The sequence below is a fragment of the Epinephelus lanceolatus genome, chromosome 12, assembly GCF_041903045.1.
Source record: "Epinephelus lanceolatus isolate andai-2023 chromosome 12, ASM4190304v1, whole genome shotgun sequence".
In the NCBI taxonomy this organism is placed as follows: domain Eukaryota; kingdom Metazoa; phylum Chordata; class Actinopteri; order Perciformes; family Serranidae; genus Epinephelus; species Epinephelus lanceolatus.
Genome location: NC_135745.1, coordinates 7639548 through 7658306, shown reverse-complemented (window position 1 = coordinate 7658306; position 18759 = coordinate 7639548). Strand labels below are relative to the sequence as shown.

At 40.4% G+C, this 18759-nt stretch overlaps 1 protein-coding gene across 1 annotated transcript; it reads right to left on the bottom strand.

Annotated features, from left to right (window-relative positions):
* Positions 1-797: 797 nt before the first annotated feature.
* klhl20 (kelch-like family member 20) lies at positions 798-18028 on the bottom strand. The gene is made up of 14 exons (XM_033650669.2): positions 17908-18028; positions 15928-15991; positions 10273-10530; positions 10007-10115; positions 8964-9170; positions 7022-7180; positions 6770-6864; positions 6384-6499; positions 5996-6179; positions 5760-5903; positions 5520-5653; positions 3247-3455; positions 2894-3000; positions 798-2442 (listed from the first exon to the last, which is right to left on the bottom strand). The coding sequence occupies exons 2-14, from the start codon at positions 15948-15950 to the stop codon at positions 2358-2360; spliced, it is 1830 nt and encodes a 609-aa protein (XP_033506560.1). The 5' UTR covers positions 15951-15991; positions 17908-18028; the 3' UTR covers positions 798-2357.
* Between the last annotated feature and the right edge of the window lie 731 nt (positions 18029-18759).

Here is an 18759-nt window from a genome sequence, read left to right as displayed (position 1 = left end):
ACCTCTTTCTATGGAAACAGAGAAATGTATCTAGTTTTTTAAAGCAGTATTGTATTCAGGGTTATTTGGCAGGAAAATTGGGATACTTTCTGCATCAGGATTGATGGAATTCTATATTTTTCTTATTGTCAACAAATCCCATGTGCAGGCCCACACCAACAGTGAATGCCTCCTTACTAACAAGTCTGGTGTGCGTATCAAAGCCTGATACGTCTAATGTTTTCCGTGCCTCAGAGCTCCATTGTTGTCCCCAAACTATTAAAAACACATCAATGAGCCACATTGTTGCACTGGGTGACATGTTCCCTCATTACCATGAGCTTACACACTGCAGTTAATTTTGACTCAATCCCACGCACCCCAAATACTCACGAGAACACCAAATGTGGATTAATCTGCTGCTCAAACTAGTCCCCAATGCCAGCCAAACTGTCCTTTTTGAGTTTGTTTAAAAAAAAAAAAAAAACAGTGACTTGCTGTTTACATAATTACTAAATTACTTTTGTTTTTCAAATAACAAATACTGATCAATATCAGGTAATAACGTGAAAAGTTTTTTGTAATAACAAATTGTTTTTCACATTTTTCAAACATATACTTCTTATTACATTAAACTATTAATCTTATGTGAAACATTTCATGTTGTTATAACTTGTTTTGTTTAGTTTTTTTACTTGAAAAGTTTCCTGTTATAATGTGTATAATGTGAAAATGTCTTAAAAATGTGAAAAACATCTTGTTTTACCAAGAATTCATATTATATATCACATTATTACCTGATACTGATCTTTTCTTGTCTGTTTGCTTGCTTTTTTGTTTTGTTTGGGGGATTTTTTTTTTTGGTGTGGCAGCAATACGTTTTTGTATATATTTGTTATATATTTCTATGTGCTTTAAGGATTTAAAGTAGGACTTCAGTGTGGTTGAATGGGCTTAAGGCTGAGCAGCACAGACAGGGTATGAAAGGTAGAAAGTACTGGCAGAATTACACATTGTTGGTTTTAGTCTTCTCTTGAGATTTCTTTAATATGACAAAAATATAGAATATGACCAGCATTACCCTTTAAAGTTACAAGTTCCCACTTTCTTCACTTTTTGCATTCCAGGGATGGTGAGGATGCTCTAACTGTTGGTGTATCAGAAAAATATAATTAATTTTCCTCCTAATATTGTGTTGTGTTGGCCCTGACATTCCGTGTATCAGTGTATCTAGTGTGATCACTTCTGCCTTTTCTGCCTTTAGACATGGTTAGGTGTTTGGAGCATACTGACATTTTTAGAATTCAGCACTGGAGCCAACAATAAACCAGCCACACCACTGGATGATTCTGGTGTCAAAGTTCTTTCCACTGAAGGGTTAAAATGCTCCTTTGACCACACTGTCAGCGTCCAAGCTGAAATCTTTAAACATCCAACGTAACATACAGCCTCCTGTAAAGTGCAGCAGCAGAGTCTCATGCAACGACAGTAAGCTTGAGAGAAAACGTTTAGTAGCAGTGACTTCTTCATACACATCCTTCTAATGCTTTCATCTTCCCTGGTGAAATAAATTATGTTTATAATCCCTGGGCATCCTAAGTGTATAGATGCCTTCAGAGAATATTTCACTGCTTAATGCTACAAATGTGGCCCAGAGATATGACGGCCACAGCTGAGATGTACACTTAGAAGCAAAGTAGAAAAAGCAAGACAGAGTGGATTTACCTCTGACAGTCACTATGTAAAGTTGTGTTTCCAGGAAATAATCGTTCTTCAATAATAAAATGAAGCTTTGCTGGTCAGCCTGCTGCTTGTTTAACTCGTTGACTCGCTGATGGGGGCTGGCATTTTAAGACAAGGGAAGGTGATGGAGGCTTTCACAGCTGGACAGACTGAAAAAGCCCTCGTTCAGTGACCTGATGCTTTAAACTTCTTAAACCTCAGAAATGTGAGCTGATTTCCTAAAGCAGCAGTCTTAGTGAAGTTGACTTGTGTCACACATGCCAAATCAAATGTCCCAGACTGACGGGCTTCGAGGGTGAAAAACTTGGAGGTCACAGGATGAGTCCTCTACAAACTGGAAGCTTAATGGTACTTGGTAGACTTCTGCTCTCAGTGCACTTCATGGTGACCGCAGTCAATCAGTGAAGACAACCAGGGTATTCCAAAGTTAATGAGCTCAGAGTGGGGTTGGGGATGAGCTAGAGTTCAGAGTTTGCTCCTCTTTCCGTCTCGTCTCCCCCCACGGTTTTCTCATCCTCGCATGAATTACAGCGTCTCTTTTGGAGGCACGAGAGTCGGTGAAAAGAGGCATCCATTGCAACGTGATGACAAGTGTGTGAGTGTATGTGTGTGTATGTGTGGGGCGGGGGTTGGTGTTACCATATGTGGGATTCACAGTGAGTCATTTTAATGACGCCCACACCCCCACCTAGCCGACGGTAGTTCATTCCTCCGTACAACCTGGAAAGAGAGTCAAATGATGAGCAAGGAGAAGTTCAAATGTTCTTTAGTGCAGTGAAACTATGTGCTCTGGTACTCAGAGATGTGATTGTGGCAGAATAAAGGAGGGAGACCACACAGACTGAAGAAAGTGACTATTAATTGCAGATGACCTTTTCAGGGTTTCTGTGACGGACTGTTTAGTAAGCCTGTACTGTAAGGATGTGCATGGACAGGTCTAATGTAATACTGATCAGTCTAATGAAGTAAGAAGTTTTGTTGGAAGTGTTGGCTAACAGATGTCACATAATGATGTCTCATCTTTATTACTGAAACAGGACATTCGCTAACTAAAATGTACATAACTTTTGTGTACATATACTGACTAGCTGCTGTTATTGCTGTTAAATCATTTCATGATTACTTAGTAGCTGTATTTTGTAAGGTCATTATTTCACAAGGTGCCTCTTACCTCCATGTGTTGGCATCAGGATCGTAGACTTCAATAGTTTTGAGATACGTTGTTCCATCAAAGCCTCCCACTGCCATCAGCTGACCATTTACCACAGCCAAGCCCACCTATACACACACACACACACAACACAGAATTACACTTCAGCCTCGTACGCAGAGTAAAACATTTTTGATAACCTTTTCTCTACCTTAATATCTACTATGGCAGCTCAACGGATATGTAATAAATCCTTTGACACCTTCAGTGCAGTCCTATCTAGTTATTGACAGATGACTGTAAAGCAGTAACTAAAACTATGCAACAACAAGCCTCATACTTAAACCACACAAAATTCCAGCCCACACACTCACCCCGCTCCGTCTGGACGTCATGGCCACTACAGGAGACCACTGGTTTGTCCTAGGGTTGTATCGCTCTGCGCTGCTCAGCTCTGTGGTGTCGTCTCTCCCTCCAACAGAGTAAATCATGTCCTGGTAGACAGCACAGCCAAGGTGCTTTCTCCTGGTTCCCATAGGAGACACTGTGTGCCAGCGGTTCTCTTGGGGGTTGTAGCGCTCCACTGAGAAGAAGAAAAAAGACCTGGGGTGACTTTTAATTCCTGTTAAAATAACAGTATCTTTAGTAATGACCTCATGACGTCACTGCACTTTCAGGCAGATTAATTAATCCAACCAATAAAACTGCCTCTCTATTCCTGACTAATATCCCTTTGGGTTACAGGTTTTGGATGGATGGTCCTGCCCTGCATGATGTCTCACATGGAGTTAAGGAAGCTTTAAAGGAATACTTCACCTGCAAAATGACCATTTTTATGTAAATTACTCAAAACTTTACAAAATATCTCTTTACAAACTCACACATCTCGTGCAGTATAGTCCCATTTACGCAGTCGTACCCTCAGTACTTGTCAAACACATGCATATTCACTAAAACATAATGATTTACACTTCCACCTAAGAGTAGAATGCATGCCTTGGAAATATGATGATAAGCAGATGTTTTTAAATAGTTCTGCTGTTGTCAAATGAAGTCCCCGTTTACTTCAACTCGTGAAGAATGTCTGCCTTCTTTGCCTTCTATGTTCACCAGGAAAGCATGTGAAAAAGTTTTCTTTATGAATTTAAGGTAACAAGCTGTGATTACCTGATATAAACATAAGCCCCTTTTCCACCAACATTTCCAGGAACTTTTATTACCAGGAATTTGTTTACCTGGGTAAAAGAATTCCTGTTAATCTGTGTGGTTTGCGTTTCCACCACATCTCAAAGTTCTGGATAATTTATTCAAATTAGCATGATGACCTGTATTTGGCGCCGCCAGCTTGGCTGGTTACGTGCTGGTAAAGAGTTGGGGCTGTTTGTCTCAGCCAGCAGCTCAGTTTAAAAGTATTTTAAGATAAGTGTCAAACTAAGTTAGTCTACATACAGACAGCTGTCATTTGAGCTTATTAGTAACAACTAAGAGAACATCCAGTTGAATAACTTGGCAAATTCAATTTGTAACATTTGATGATGAAACAAATTTATTTTGTTCAGGTGATGACATAAAAAGAGTTATGATAAACAGTAGAAGGGAACTGATCAAGTTGAAAAAAATGGTTTGCTATTAATAAGTTATCACTAAATGAAAACAAAACAAAATGTATGATGTTCGGTGGCATTAGGGCGAATAGTGAAATAAAACTTAACTTTAATGGTGTTGAAATTGAAAGAGTATATGAAACAAAATTTTTGTGAGTGACTGTAGATCATAAACTATGTTGGAAGCCACACATATAAAAGAACATATAAAACGGATATTATATAAATCTAACGCTGTTCTTTATACAACAAGGACGTTGTTGAATTATTTTTTTAAATAAAATATATAATTAAGAAATGTTTGTATATATTGCACTGTTCACTTGTTTTGCCATATATGTCCTACTGTGCTAAAATTTGGGGAAGTGCATATGTGCAACTGTTTATAGCATCCTACACCTTAAAAGTTTTAGACATTGTGTATTTAAAAACACTGGAAATACTTTTTCGAGTTGTCAACAAAAGCCTTCCTCTCTGTATTAAATGTTTTTTCAAATTAAGAGAAGGAAATCATAGTTAAGGGGGGTTGTTTATTTATGAAACATGTAAAGTGAGAACCAATGTAAATTACTGATGTGTTTCAGTTTTTAGAGTCAAAGTGGGATGGACTCAGTGCTGAGTTGAAATTGTGTTGCTCTCTGATGAGTTTCAAAATAGCCTTTAAATGTAAATAATTACAGATTATAATGTTAAATGATTTAAATGCAAAATAATGAAGGATTAGAATTTAGAGCATAATGCATTTATTTAATAATTAATGTATTATTTGTGAAAAATAATCTTTGTTTCTCAAGATGTATTTTACTGAGATAAAAGTTATACATTCATAACTGGATTGTACCTTTTTTTGTGTGTGTGTGTGTGTGTGTGTGTGTTCACTCTTGAGTTGCATATAAACATTAACATAAACATGGCAAAACCTATGTATAAAATTCTAGCACGTTTCAACCTCATGACACCTTTCCTCTCATTCCTAACTGTCATTCTTGTCACAGCTCTGTGACAGTTCAAGACTGTACTTACCACATGACTCAGCACCATACCTGTATTTAATGGTGACGTCCCATCAGACCCTCCAACAGCGTACAGAAACCCGCCCAGCACAGCCACAGCTACACCCAGTCGTCTGGTACTCATGGAGGCCACACGGGTCCATTTGTTCTCCTTAGGATCATACCTAAAGCATAACAAGGGTGCCGCTCTATTACTAGGACACATACCATATCTTGGTCTTGGTCTGAACTTGGATGGTTTATCATAGACACCAGAGTTTTGATGGATACCTTTCTACAATGTTGAGACAGGAAACCCCATCCTGTCCCCCTACAGCATACAAATAACCACCCAGGACTGCCACTCCCACGCTGGTACGACAAGTGCTCGTGGGCGCCACATCACTGCTCCACTGATTAGTCTTTGGATCATATCTGGACAGCAGAGACGGAATAAAGATAAATGACACTATAATTTTACTTAGACATGTAAATATCCAGACAAAACGTGGGTGATCATGCCAGACCTCTCCACAGAGTTGAGGTACGACGAGCCATCATGACCTCCAACCGCATACAGCAAGTCATCCAGAACACTGACACCAACTCCACATCGACGTTTACTCATTGACGCTACCATTCGCCACTCGTTGGTCTGAGGATCATAACGTTCCACGCTGGAAATGGCGTCTCCACTGCACCAACCACCAACTGCAAGACACAGAGACATGGGAGAAGAGACAAAGGAGGGAGTACATATTAAATTATCACGATGCAGGTGTGTCATTTCATTCCACAAGGATTTAATTCTTACAATACTCCACACTAGCACTGCTGTCTGCAAACTACTACATATGTCTCCATATTTGATGCAAGCGAAACCCTGGTTTTGAGTTACTGTCTAAAGGTACTGACCTGCAAAGAGTACCTCTCCACAGCGGATGGGTTTTCGTGGTCGGGTTCTGGGGCCTTGCATCAGTGGCCTCTCCTGTGGCAGCAGCAGGTAATTCTTGGCTTCATCAACCAGGTCTCTGAAAAAATAATAATACAATCACAAATCAGGTATCATCACTGTAATCTCCTTATCGTATGAAATGGACGAAGATGTTTCTCAACTATTTTAAAGAGATACTTCGCTCATTTTCAACAAGCTTTGTATCAAAACAAAGGGGTAGTATGTTTGATTGAACTGTGGCAAACTTCCCTCCATCTAACCAGTGCCTAGATCCTGAAACCAGATCGGCACCAGCAGCATTTACACACCAAAATCACTGAAAGAATAACAAACACATGGCACTCACCTGCACTCCTCATCACTCTTTATGAGAGGGTCTGACCCAACGGTGCCCACAAGGAACTTGGGGCTGAGCAGTGGCAGACGGACATGCTGCAGGACCTACATGATACAGCAAATCCAAGTCACAAACTAATGTTACAAAAGAACTCTGGCAGTGGCAGTAATGCTGAGGGTTTATGCCTGGAATGTACATCAATAATCAAAGAGGCAAAAGAGCCAGTGACTGTTGTGGTGGGATATTTCCTCAGCCACAAACCTGGGGGAGCTGTGGTCTGCGTTCCTGGATGCTGTATTTCACCCAGGCCATCACAGCGTTGAAAACCTGCTCCTCGCTCCGCACATTGAGCTCATCGCTGGAAATGATGTCAATCAACTGGTTGGCAGGCAGCAGCATGAACTCTTCACTTTCCATTACCTAAGACAACAGAGTAGAACAGTCCATCAGCAGCTGTGCTACATACAGAGCAGAGTCAGTTCTAATTCTCCTCAATCAATCACTAAATACATCTGTTTTCACAACCACACCATAAATGGAAAGTAACACTGGACTACCACTGCTCTATCTCTGTTGCCCCACAGTATTGAGGTTGTATATCATGTGCACACCATCTAAAAAACAGGCCTGCCTCCTCGACCAATTCCAGTTCTGGATGTACATATCTAATTATATACTCAGTGTTGAATTTTACACACATCAGATTTGAAATTTATGCAGTTTACTCCACAACAACTCCTTTTCACATTGCTGTTCTCGTAGGCATTCAGTAATGAATATTTTACTGCTCTCTGTGCATACACCTGAAGATGTTAAATAAGTAACACCTGAACTTTCCCTGCAATGAGAAGTCCAAATGTCTGATGTGAAAAAAAGACAGTCACCTCTGCTCAGGATGAAGATGGGTTGAGCTATGCTAGAAATTTTACTTTATAAATTATAAAAATTATAAAAGGTATACACTAACACACCATGACAGGTGCCAGAAAAAAAATAAGATGACAGTCAATCATAGTCTGTGCTCACAAACACAGTCCTGAGAAAAGGTCTAGCAAGACAACACATAGGGAAAACATGCCTGTATGGACAGGCCATGACTTTAGAGGTCTGTTCTGTGCATGTTTTGCACTTGATCATCAGGCTGAACACCTTTAACATGAAGTATTTGGAAATACCAGATTGTACAAGTAAGAGAATACAAAGAAATACATTTCATCAAATGAGAAAAAAATATTATTTTCCATTCTACCAGCCTGTTTCCCTGTCCATCAGACAGTCAACTTATTGTCACATAATCCATGGTTTGTCAGAAATGACATTTACTACTCAGTGTCACCTGAGGCAGCAAAGACAAGAGTCAGATGCAAGACAACAACGGGCCTGTGTGTCAGTTGCCATGGAGCCTGTTATTCCATTTTATTGACAAAAGCTGCAAACCAAATCATTCTGGCTGTCTAAATGGAAAAACTCAGGATGAAGGATTACTGGTGAGGAATTCCGAAAGTTTTAAAATATATTCATGCTTATTATAATTATTATATTACTAGCATATAACTAGCTGCACAAGGCATGATGTTTGTATGAAAATACAAAGTGGAACTGTCTGCTACCATCACTTTTTCACTTTTGCAAAATCTGCCTTACACTTTGACTGCATACATTTATTTTGAAACGCAATGTGCTGTGAAGTTACATCTTCTTAACGTGGTGCTGTGACAGCGCTCTTCTTCTTCTGTGCTGTGCACGAAATGCTCGTGTCACATGAATCAAACCGATATTTATACAAACAGAGAATCACGGTGACAACTGTATTAGTTACTGTGTTCACATAAAAGGAAGTAAACAGCTGGAGAAACAACCCAACTGAATTATGAGCGTGTGACATGATCTCCTGCTGATGACATTACTAGAATGACAGACACATGCTTGATTTTTATGCTTTCCATACAAAGCAGTCAGTTGTACATGCAGAGCATCCATTGTAATTGCCAATTTTCATGCAGTGTCCAGTTTTTAACTGTGTTTCTACTCATGCATGTGCACGACAAAGACTAAACACAAGGAAAGTGCACCTTTGACAGCAATGTGGCAGGATAAAATGAACTACGACAACTCATTATGCCGTGTGTCTTTACATGGAAAATAACTTACAGTCTGACTCTAAGGGGCTGTGGACAGTTATTCTTATGCATTATGCTCTTACCTCCTGAAAATTGTGCTGGGTGAACTTGTCTGCAATGCGGAGAAGCTCACGGCAGGAGTGTGTGTCTGCGAAGGCCCTGATGCCTAGACAGTTGGAGGGATCCAGCTGCCTCTTGAGGAACTCGCAGCAGGCCTCCTGGATCTCAGCCAGCTGGAGAAGACAAGCTGCAGGGAGCAGTGTTTGGACGTTTCCCTCCTCTACTGTCACCTAGGAGCAAATAGGTCAGGACATCAGAGACTCGTCACATATAGTTTTGCCATAAAGCTGCAATTAGTAAGGGCACTTGAGCAAGAATTGTCTGCAGAGTGTCTCCCGTCAGCTGTGGAGCACTGCAGCTCCTCTCAGTCTCTACAGGACTCACATAGCACAGAGTTTTTGAGGATGACGTGCAGCACACAGTTGCACCATACTCTTTGCATTTTTTATGACAGAGCTTACTGTAATGTGGGGGATATACGGTGTAGTGCTGCAACTAATGATTATTTTCATTGTCAATTAATCTGTCAGTTCCTACTCTGCTAGTTACCTCGATGAATCAATCAAGCAGCAGACTAGGGTACACCACCCATATTTGTGTTTTTACTGAGTTAAACCTCAGTGTTTTAGCATCTTTTATCCACTAACATGAAACGGTTAGCACTAGCTTTGCTATACTACACTTTTGAGCTACTTATCAACTCTGTTGTTAATACAGATTTGGGTGGTATACACCAGTCTGTTAGTTAGCTAAACACAGTAGCTTTCAAACCATGTGCAGCATGCATGGGAATGAATTACAACTTTTGAGAACAGGTTACAGCAGCTCTGACATTAGTCAGTCACTGTCTGCGACATGAACCATCATGCAGTGCATGCATGTAAATTTGATGGGCACAGGATCGGCTATATGTAAGACAATCTGAAAATCTCGAAACTGCATGCTTATGGTCAATATGGTTAGATTTTCTCATCTTCATTGACATAGGGCATTTTGTGTTACTACAAACACGACACACCAATCCCCAATGCCAAATATGACCACTGTTCACTGCTACTGCTGTTACCTGTGAGGTGTAGGCAAAGTCGATGAGCAGCTCCATGGCTCTCTCATCGATGTCACGGATAACCACTTCAGTCTGCCTGCTCTCTGCCAGCTCTCCAGTGAACATCGCTCTGAAGAGAACATGGGAAACAAGAGGGATTACTGTTACAGCCAGCACTCAAGGTACTCCACCTGCACTTTGATGTTATGTACTGGCCGGTGAATTCATTTCCTTATACAACTTCCTTCACCAAATGTGAGTTGATATCAATGTTTGTCTCTTTGTACCTGAAGTAAGGGCTGCACGCAGACAGGATCACGCGGTGTGCGTAAATCTTCTTGGCGCCAACCACCAGCACCACGTCACAGAGTTCACGGTGTTTTCTCAACAGGTTGATCACCTCCAGGGTCTGCCGGGGGTGTTTGTCCGAGACATAGGGCATGCGTGCAGGCTGGGGGACCCCTTCAGGGAGCTTGTTGGGGTCCCCCAGAGTACAGCGGCTGGTGATGTCCATTCCAGTGGCGTCTTGGCGTGCGCTGGTGGCCCTAAACATGAACCAGATGGGCAATAAATAAGTAAGCTAATTCATCATTGTTTTTCACAGGATATCTTAACAACTTATCTTGTTCACAATTCATACCATAGATTAAAAACATCCAGTGACCTCTGCTTCTGCTGCTTCAATTCTGACCATTCATTTTAATCCGTCTCTTGTGAGTCTTCCAGCTTTGTGGAAGAGCAATACTAAATTGCTGTAGTGACCCTTTACCCAATTAAAACTGATCTTCCATGGACAGCCACGGGAGAACATTGTTTGTATGATCCTGCTTAAACGGATCTAAAATAAGAACAATAATAGCTAGAGAATTCATTTTTCCGTAGAAAGCTAAGGCTCTGTCTCTGTACACTTGTAATGTAATGTTACTGCGGCACATTGGATGTGGTGCACAACCACACTATGCAAATAAATACCTTTTCACTCTGTTCATAAAATGAGCATATCTCAAAAACTAAAATATGTACACAGTTCAAATAACTGGAGGCAGCTTAAGAAATATTTTCCTTTTTTTCTACATTGAAAAATATTTTTAGATCAATATGTTTTATGTGCTTATTCTGTAAAATATAATGGAAAAAATAATGTCAGATTTTTTAATTACACCATTTAAATACTTTTATCAATGATTATGGTTTATTGACTTGCATTACCTTTTAGCTTAGGTTGTACTGATTTCAGGGATATGAGAAGTATAAAAATACTCAGGGCAATGACATCACAATAAGCAAAAATACCAATGTAGGCACTGGCACACCATTTCCATCGCAGAGTTTAAAGGGTTGAAGGCTTTAAAGGGAAATTTCGGTTTATTTCAACCTGTCTCCTATCGTCCTAAATTTGTTTCAAGTGACTAGTGACATAAAAATAAGAGTTAGCATGTTAGCCGTTAGCCTACATACAGCTTAAAGCTACATAGTAGCATCAGACCTGTTAAAATGTAAGTGAATGGGCAATCTTCAAGTGCAAAGTTAGTCCACTAAACAAGCTTTTTTTCCACAAAGACCGCCTCATATCGTTAGGATAAATGTCAGAGAACATATAGAAAACGACATGTAAACATGTTGTCTTACCTTACCGGTGTGCTGCCATGTTTGTTTACCCCTTTAGCTCTGCTTTCCAAAGCGCGGCCGAAATATATCTCGCGAGCTCTAGATAAAGCCCAGCTGGATGCTAACGTTACTCCAGGTGGAGGTGTCTCGTCCTCGGTCACATCCAGACCTTGAAAATAAGGCTGCAACCGGTCCCATTCCTTGCAACAGAGGCATTCCTCTTCTGTGGGCACTGGGGCACAGCATTCACAGGTACACCACCAATCTCCAGAGCTACGCAGCCTTGCAGCAGCCATTCCTCCTCTCTCGTCCTCTAACTGTTGCGCCTCCCTCTCTCTCTCCTCCTCCGTTCTTCAATTTCACAAAGCTCTTCGTCAGTGTATTCTGGCTCAAATAAATAAGGGCGGCAATCAAACTCTGCAAAATCAAATTCCTGCTCCACAAAGTCTAAGTCTGGCAAAAAGTCAGCAATTATTCTATAAATCTTTCATAAAATAAATGAATGAACTTTTCAGGCTACTGTCCGGTTCTGCCGTCCAGCTGTTGCTGCTTGTTCAGGCACGCTATGAGATCGCTGCTTGTTCTCGCGATATTTAAGCCGCGCTTTGGAAAGCAGAGCTAGATGGTAAACAACAATGGCACCACACTGGTAAGGTAAGACAACACGTTTACATGTCATTTTCTATATGTTCTCTGACATTTATCCTAACGATATGAGGCGGTCTTTGTGGGAAAAAAGCTTGTTTAGTGGACTAACTTTGCACTTGAAGTATGCCCGTTCACTTACGTTTTAACAGGTCTGACACTACTATGCGCCCCGGCTGTATCTAGGCTAACGGCTAACATGCTAACTATTATTTTTATGTCACTAGTCACTTGAAACAAATTTAGGAAGATAGGAGACAGGTTGAAATAAACCGAAATTTCCCTTTAAGTTTGAGGAGTTTTATTGCTTTAAAAGGTGTCTGCACATGGAGGACTGGCACCTGTGTTGCAATAAGTTAGCAACACATTATCAGCGCTGCTGCTGTACCAGCATTTATTCATACATAAAAATGTAGGCGTCTTTAAAACCTAATATTTTGCAATTTTGAGGATGTTTTCTTCTTCAGTTACACAAATATTGCAGTGTATTCAGATTGGGGCTTTTAGCTGTCATTGTACACAGAGCAATGTAGGAGTTTACTTTTGAACCAGATGCTGGCACAACCTCCTCTACTTCTGCCCAGTGTGACTGAATGATCAGCTGACAGCACAGTCAGAAGCCAAGCAGGCGAGATGCTCCATGGTGTGATTTTATAAGTGAACTATGACCAGGATGCACACTTTTTCTCTGACTGTGTGGAAATAATAAGCACAAGCACTAAACGTGGATCTTGCTGGGAAAGCATGAGACTAACGCAGGCTGATATAGGGGGTTAGTGTGGGGCGGCTGCTCTGCAAGAGTGCTCAACTGAGAGTAATTAGGCAGGGGAGTGAATAATATATTTATCATATTTAAGGTGCAATTTAATTAAAAAAAACATATGTAACAAAGTTCTTGTTGTAATGTGTGTTAAATTGGGCCTTAGACATGTTACAAAAGAAAAAGAAAAGAAAATTCAGCCATTATCTACTCACCCATATGCCGATGGAGGTCCTGGTGAAGTTTTAGAGTCCTCACATCCCTTGCGGAGATCGGCGGGGGCAGCAGCTGGCACACCTAATGGTAGACGGCACCCCAGACTAACATCCAAGAACACAAAATTGAATCCACAGAGTACCTCCATACTGCTGCATACGGGCGCCGTCTACCATTAGGTGTGCCAGCTGCTGCCCCCGCCGATCTCCGCAAGGGATGTGAGGACTCTAAAACTTCACCAGGGCCTCCGTCGGCATATGGGTGAGTAGATAATGGCTGAATTTTCATTTTTGGGTGCACTATCCCTTTAAAGGGTTAGCAATGCAAAAGGGAAAAGGTCAGTTCCACCCAAGTCCTCTGGGTGGTTACGAGGTGGGGGGAATTCTGAATAGTATACCCAACGACTAGTCTTTCATCAAGGGGAAGCTCTGTATGGCAGGGATTTGCCTGCCTTGTACACAAGTTAATGTGGTGACATAACAGGATAGATGCCAGTGAGTCATGGGGTGTTCACACAAGATCTCCATATAGGCCCATTCTGAAGCATTTTCATTACTTCAATGGATAGCTGTACATTTTCCCTCTTGAATGCAAAGGATTTTAGTTAAAGCTATAATGCGTAACTTCTACAGGTCCGTAAATGTCCGTTTCACCCAAGCCACTAGTAGAGGAGATGACACAATGCAGATTAAGCCGATGGGCTCCTCTAACATCTCGCGGTATTTTTCAATATATATCATTTTTAGTATGCGTGTCGACCGGCGACATTCCCGCGCTGGCACACAGGAAATGCTTCCTCACAACAAGAAGGGAGGGGTAGGAAGAGTGGAGAGTCTCATAGCAAGAGGTAGAGCGCAGGTAGAAAGAGAAAGCAACATGGCGGAGAAGCAGCCGAGACACAGTTCAGAAGTGGATCCTACCACAAAGACAAGTGTTAATCTGTGTAAGGTGTGTGGCGACTGGCATTTCATTTCATTTCATTTCATTTCATTTATTTCCCTTTGACCCCTCCCCGGGGTATAAGGGACAAACAAAAATAACATTAACAAATCAGAGCAGGCAGCAACCAATGCACAACAAAATAAATAGAGCAGAATTAGTGTACATACGTACAAGTCAAAGCAAATCAAGAGAAACTATTCAGGATTTTCTTTAAAAGTTTCAACAAATTTGACAAGACCTTTACTTTTCAAGATGACATTAACTTTTGAAACTTATAAATATTTGGATTTACTCTATAGAACTGTCCGGCCAGCTCTCTTCTCTCTTTGTTAAAAAAGGAACACACAAGTACATAATGATATTCGTCTCCTCGATTGCCAGTCAAACAAAGAGTACATTGCAGAGGGACATTTTCACGGTCATACCTGCGCTCAGAGATAGGTAACTTGTAATTTCCACACCGAAACTTAGACAAACAAATCCTTTCAGCAGGTCTTAACATAATCAAATAAGGTTCAAAAGTGAAATCCGTTTTAAACAATTTATAACTATCACATAAAGGGTTGCTTTGTAATTTCTCATGCCATCTCTGTAGTTCCATGCCAGATAATCTACGTTCAATCATTAATTTTAAATACTTAGGGTTCATCCATCCAGCGTCATGCCATAAGTATGATAAACCACAATCATCAAGAATATTTTTAACTTTGGAAATCCATTTACACTTAAAAATACTGTCATCATAAAAAATCTTGAAAACAATAAACACAGTGTGTGGCGAGTGTTACTCTGTGTACATGGAAGTGCCGCCGGCTTATTAGTTGTAATAACGCATCATCAGCTGGGAGGCGACAGAAGTTACGCATTATAGCTTTAAGTAAAAATCTCTTTCAGCCCTCATGAACATTCAACATTGTGGTGACATTTGGGCCCTTTCACACCTTGGCTTTGTCCAGACTTTCTGAGTTTTCAGTTTGATCCAAACCACAATTATAAGTGTGAAACCTCCCGTGGACCACGATCCAGAGCAAACAGTCGAACTCTGGTCAGACGAAAAGAGGCAGTCTCAGTCCGGTACCAAACCATTGTGCAACTTGTTTCTAGTGTGAAAACATTTTTTGGATGGTTCAGACCAATTACAAGAAGCTCTGGCGGTCTATTGTCATGTCTTACGAGTATCCTGGCTGCTTTAAGGAATAACTTGGCATGTAGTGTGTGAGTGTGGCTGAGTTAGTGAGAGAGAGAGAGAGAGCGAGAGAGAGTGACTGTAAATGCGTTCAGAACAAACAGGTGTTCACAAAAACACACAACAGAACAAAAGGAGCCACAGTAGCACATGGGGAGAGGAGAACGACTTTCTAAAGAGCCAGCTGGAAAGAAATCTGAAAAACTACAACAATTTCCTAAAAGGATGAGGGAAGGAGGAAACCAGAGGATGGGAGAGTCAGTCTGCAGACCAATCGATGTCAAGAATCTGGAGGCGCAGCACACATAGGTAATGACAAGAGTACATAGGTATGTTATATAAAGTTCTTTAGTGCGCTCACATAATTGCAATATGAAACTAAAGCTAACTGGATCAAATGCTGACATTGTAACAAAGATATTGGTTTGGATTTTCAGGTGTGAAAAGGCCCTAAAAGACATTCTTGTTTAGCAGACTAGAGAGAGTCTGGAAAAACACATATAAAAACGTAACTACCATATAATCATTTTACAATCTGCAAAAGGATCACATGAAAATTCCTTCACACCTTAATACCACACCTACCTGCGCATTGGCTTTGCGTCCATGCACTGAAGAACAATGTTTGGTCCCACACCTTGGGGTTGACCTACAAAGACAACAAAACAAAACCCACGTTCTCTGTAGTCAGTCTGTTCTCGCCACGTAACTGAAGGAAACTGACAGTCATTGTAGCAGTATGTTTGTCAGAGGGCCCTTTCACAATTTTCCTGTTGTCCATTTAGTTTTTTGGTCTCTAATTTTATGTTTCCATTTAGAAAACATGCTTGCCTGCTGAGGAAAAAGCTATGACATCCTCTTGTGGGGGTACACTAATTGCTTTTCTTCTTATCATTGTAGTTTATGCCTCATACCCTGTCTTGCTACCTTCCAAATTTGATCTGTAGTCATTTCTCTAAACAAGACTGAAATCAGATTGATCCGATTGCTTACACTGAGTCACCAGTTTATTAGACACACCTGTGCAAACTATTACAATCAAATACAGTCGCCCTGCAATAAACCCAGCGTTTGTACAGTTTATGAAGTACGCTTGTTGTTGACACTGTGTCAAACAGGCCTGTAATTAATTCTGTGGTCATGCAGTGACACGTCTGCTTTTGTTATCCAAACACATACATAAATGGGGTTGGATATATTGTAAAACACCTTTCTGTGTAATACAGTCCTGTAAACCACCACCACTAACTACAGCCCTGACCATGGAATTGAATCTACAATTGTCTGATACAGTATATACAATCAATGCACTACAGGTTCCATATTGGTAGTGTTTATTGCAAGGTAACTGTATTTAGCTGCAGTACATTCAACAGATATAACTAATCAGCAGCTAATTGTGTATTTGCTAGTTAGTTAGGTGTGAAATTTTAGTGCTGTGAGTCCTGCTGTTGTATAAAACACTGAAGTGTACAGCATTCATGTACATCTTATCTGTGGCTGTTGAATTCGGTAAGGAGAATGAATGGGATGCATAATTTAGCTGCACTGTGGGTGTGTGAATGGGTTAATAAGAGTCCTCTTTACTTCTTTTACTATAATATATTTTGGCATCTTCATTTGTTTTTGGAATAACTGTATAGATGATAATGAACTTTGTGGATTTGAGAATCTGCTGTCACAGATTGCAGCAGCTGGGTGGAGCACAGTTTTCAGATAACACTACACTAAAGTTATGAACCGCACCACTGATTAGGATTAATTAACGTTAATAAGAGAACAGGAAGGCAAAACGATTAGTGTTGCACGGAATCAGTGGCTCAGATGTTCACTTAATGCTACCATTACCATAGGTATTGAGTCAGAGTATCAGTCCTTTCATTCATATAACGCTAATACGCGGTCGCCCTCTGTGATTTATGTCAAGCTGCATTCTTCGCATGGTTAAAAGGTTGTTAAGATTAGCTGGCAAACTGTTTGTTGTTAGCAGTTTCAACAGACAGACAGATCCGGGTGCGAAGACACTTAACGTTAACGTAACGTTAGCTAGCTAGCTAACAATAATCACTATTTACCATGTTATAGTACCAATTTAGCTTCAGCGAGGTTTTTCGAAAGTTGTGGCAGAAACAAATTAGCTAAACAGACGAAATGTGTGATTCTGAGCCAAACTGCATTCGCGCAAAACGATAAAAATCTACTTGCTAGCTAACGAGTTAGTTAGATCATTTCTCGGGTATGTCGGTTAACCCTATGTGCTAACGCTAGCACTGAGGCAGGGAATCCACAGGCGATTCAAACCTTTCACATTAAGATGAATATACACAACCAAAGAAAACGAAATGGAACAAAATATGAAGAAATTTCCTTGTTAGCCAACATGTTGAGGGTATCTGTAGCCACTTGATCTGTGTTAGCATCAGATGAGAAACCACTGACTGTTACAAACTGCAATGCTAACGTTAAAAAAGTGAACGTCAACGCTTCCGAAACGACATGTGTTGACATTTTTATTCATTGACAACTACCTGAGAATGAAGTAGAGACATTAAAGACTGGTTTTACCTTATATTTCCATCCCAGCAACAGATCGAAGTTGCCCAGGTTGCTAATGTTTACAATTTAATGCCGTCGGCTAAACAGTGGTGCTTTTCTTCCTCTGTATAATGCGCATGCCAAATGCCAAGCGCCACTTCCGGACATTGATTTTTCAAAATAAAAGCATGCGATTTCGTCATTGCATTATATTTATATCTGCTGACAATATTATCAAATAGGCTATTGCTCTTGAGAAAAGACATTTTAATAGCAAATCATTAGCTGCCCTTAAAATTGACGGAGTTCCCTCCAGAGATCCAAGGTGAATCTCTAATTTTGTCAGAGCATTTTATAGAAAACTCTATGAATCTAAATTGAATGAAAAAGATTGTGCCAGTTCCCTGGGCAAAAAATCATTCTAATATCCCCTAGACCGATAAAGAATTTAAATCGACGTGTGACTCTGACCTGTCTATTAATGAAATCAAAGATGCATTGTTTTAAGTTTTAGGGCAAGAGGACTGACAGCCTGTTGAATGTTATGTACACTTCTGGGAAATTATTCAAATCACATTAAAATTACATACAGAGAATGCATTAGTCAAGGAGGGATGGTGGCTACCATGAAGCAGGACATTATATCTTTCATCCCAAACCCCATAAAGATCCTTATCAATAGATAGTTGGCATCCCATTACTCTCTAAACATTGGATTATAAGATCTTGGCTGTATATACAAACAGATTAAGGAACAGGCTAGATTCAACTGTATCTGAAACTCAAACAGGATTAATGAAAAACTGACATATTAGCTGTAATATCAGACTCATCTTGCACTTGTTGGATTATGCAGATACAGTTCTATTTCGTCCCTCCTGA

Excerpts from the sequence above, each read along its gene's own strand:
- klhl20 (XM_033650669.2), bottom strand. The coding sequence starts at position 15,950 with ATGGACGCAAAGCCAATGCGCAG. Across the intron at positions 6,500-6,769 it reads AAGAGTGATGAGGAGTGCAG|AGACCTGGTTGATGAAGCCA; the intron begins GTGAGTGCCATG and ends TTATTTTTTCAG. Across the intron at positions 3,456-5,519 it reads GACGTCACCATTAAATACAG|TGGAGCGCTACAACCCCCAA; the intron begins GTATGGTGCTGA and ends TCTTCTTCTCAG.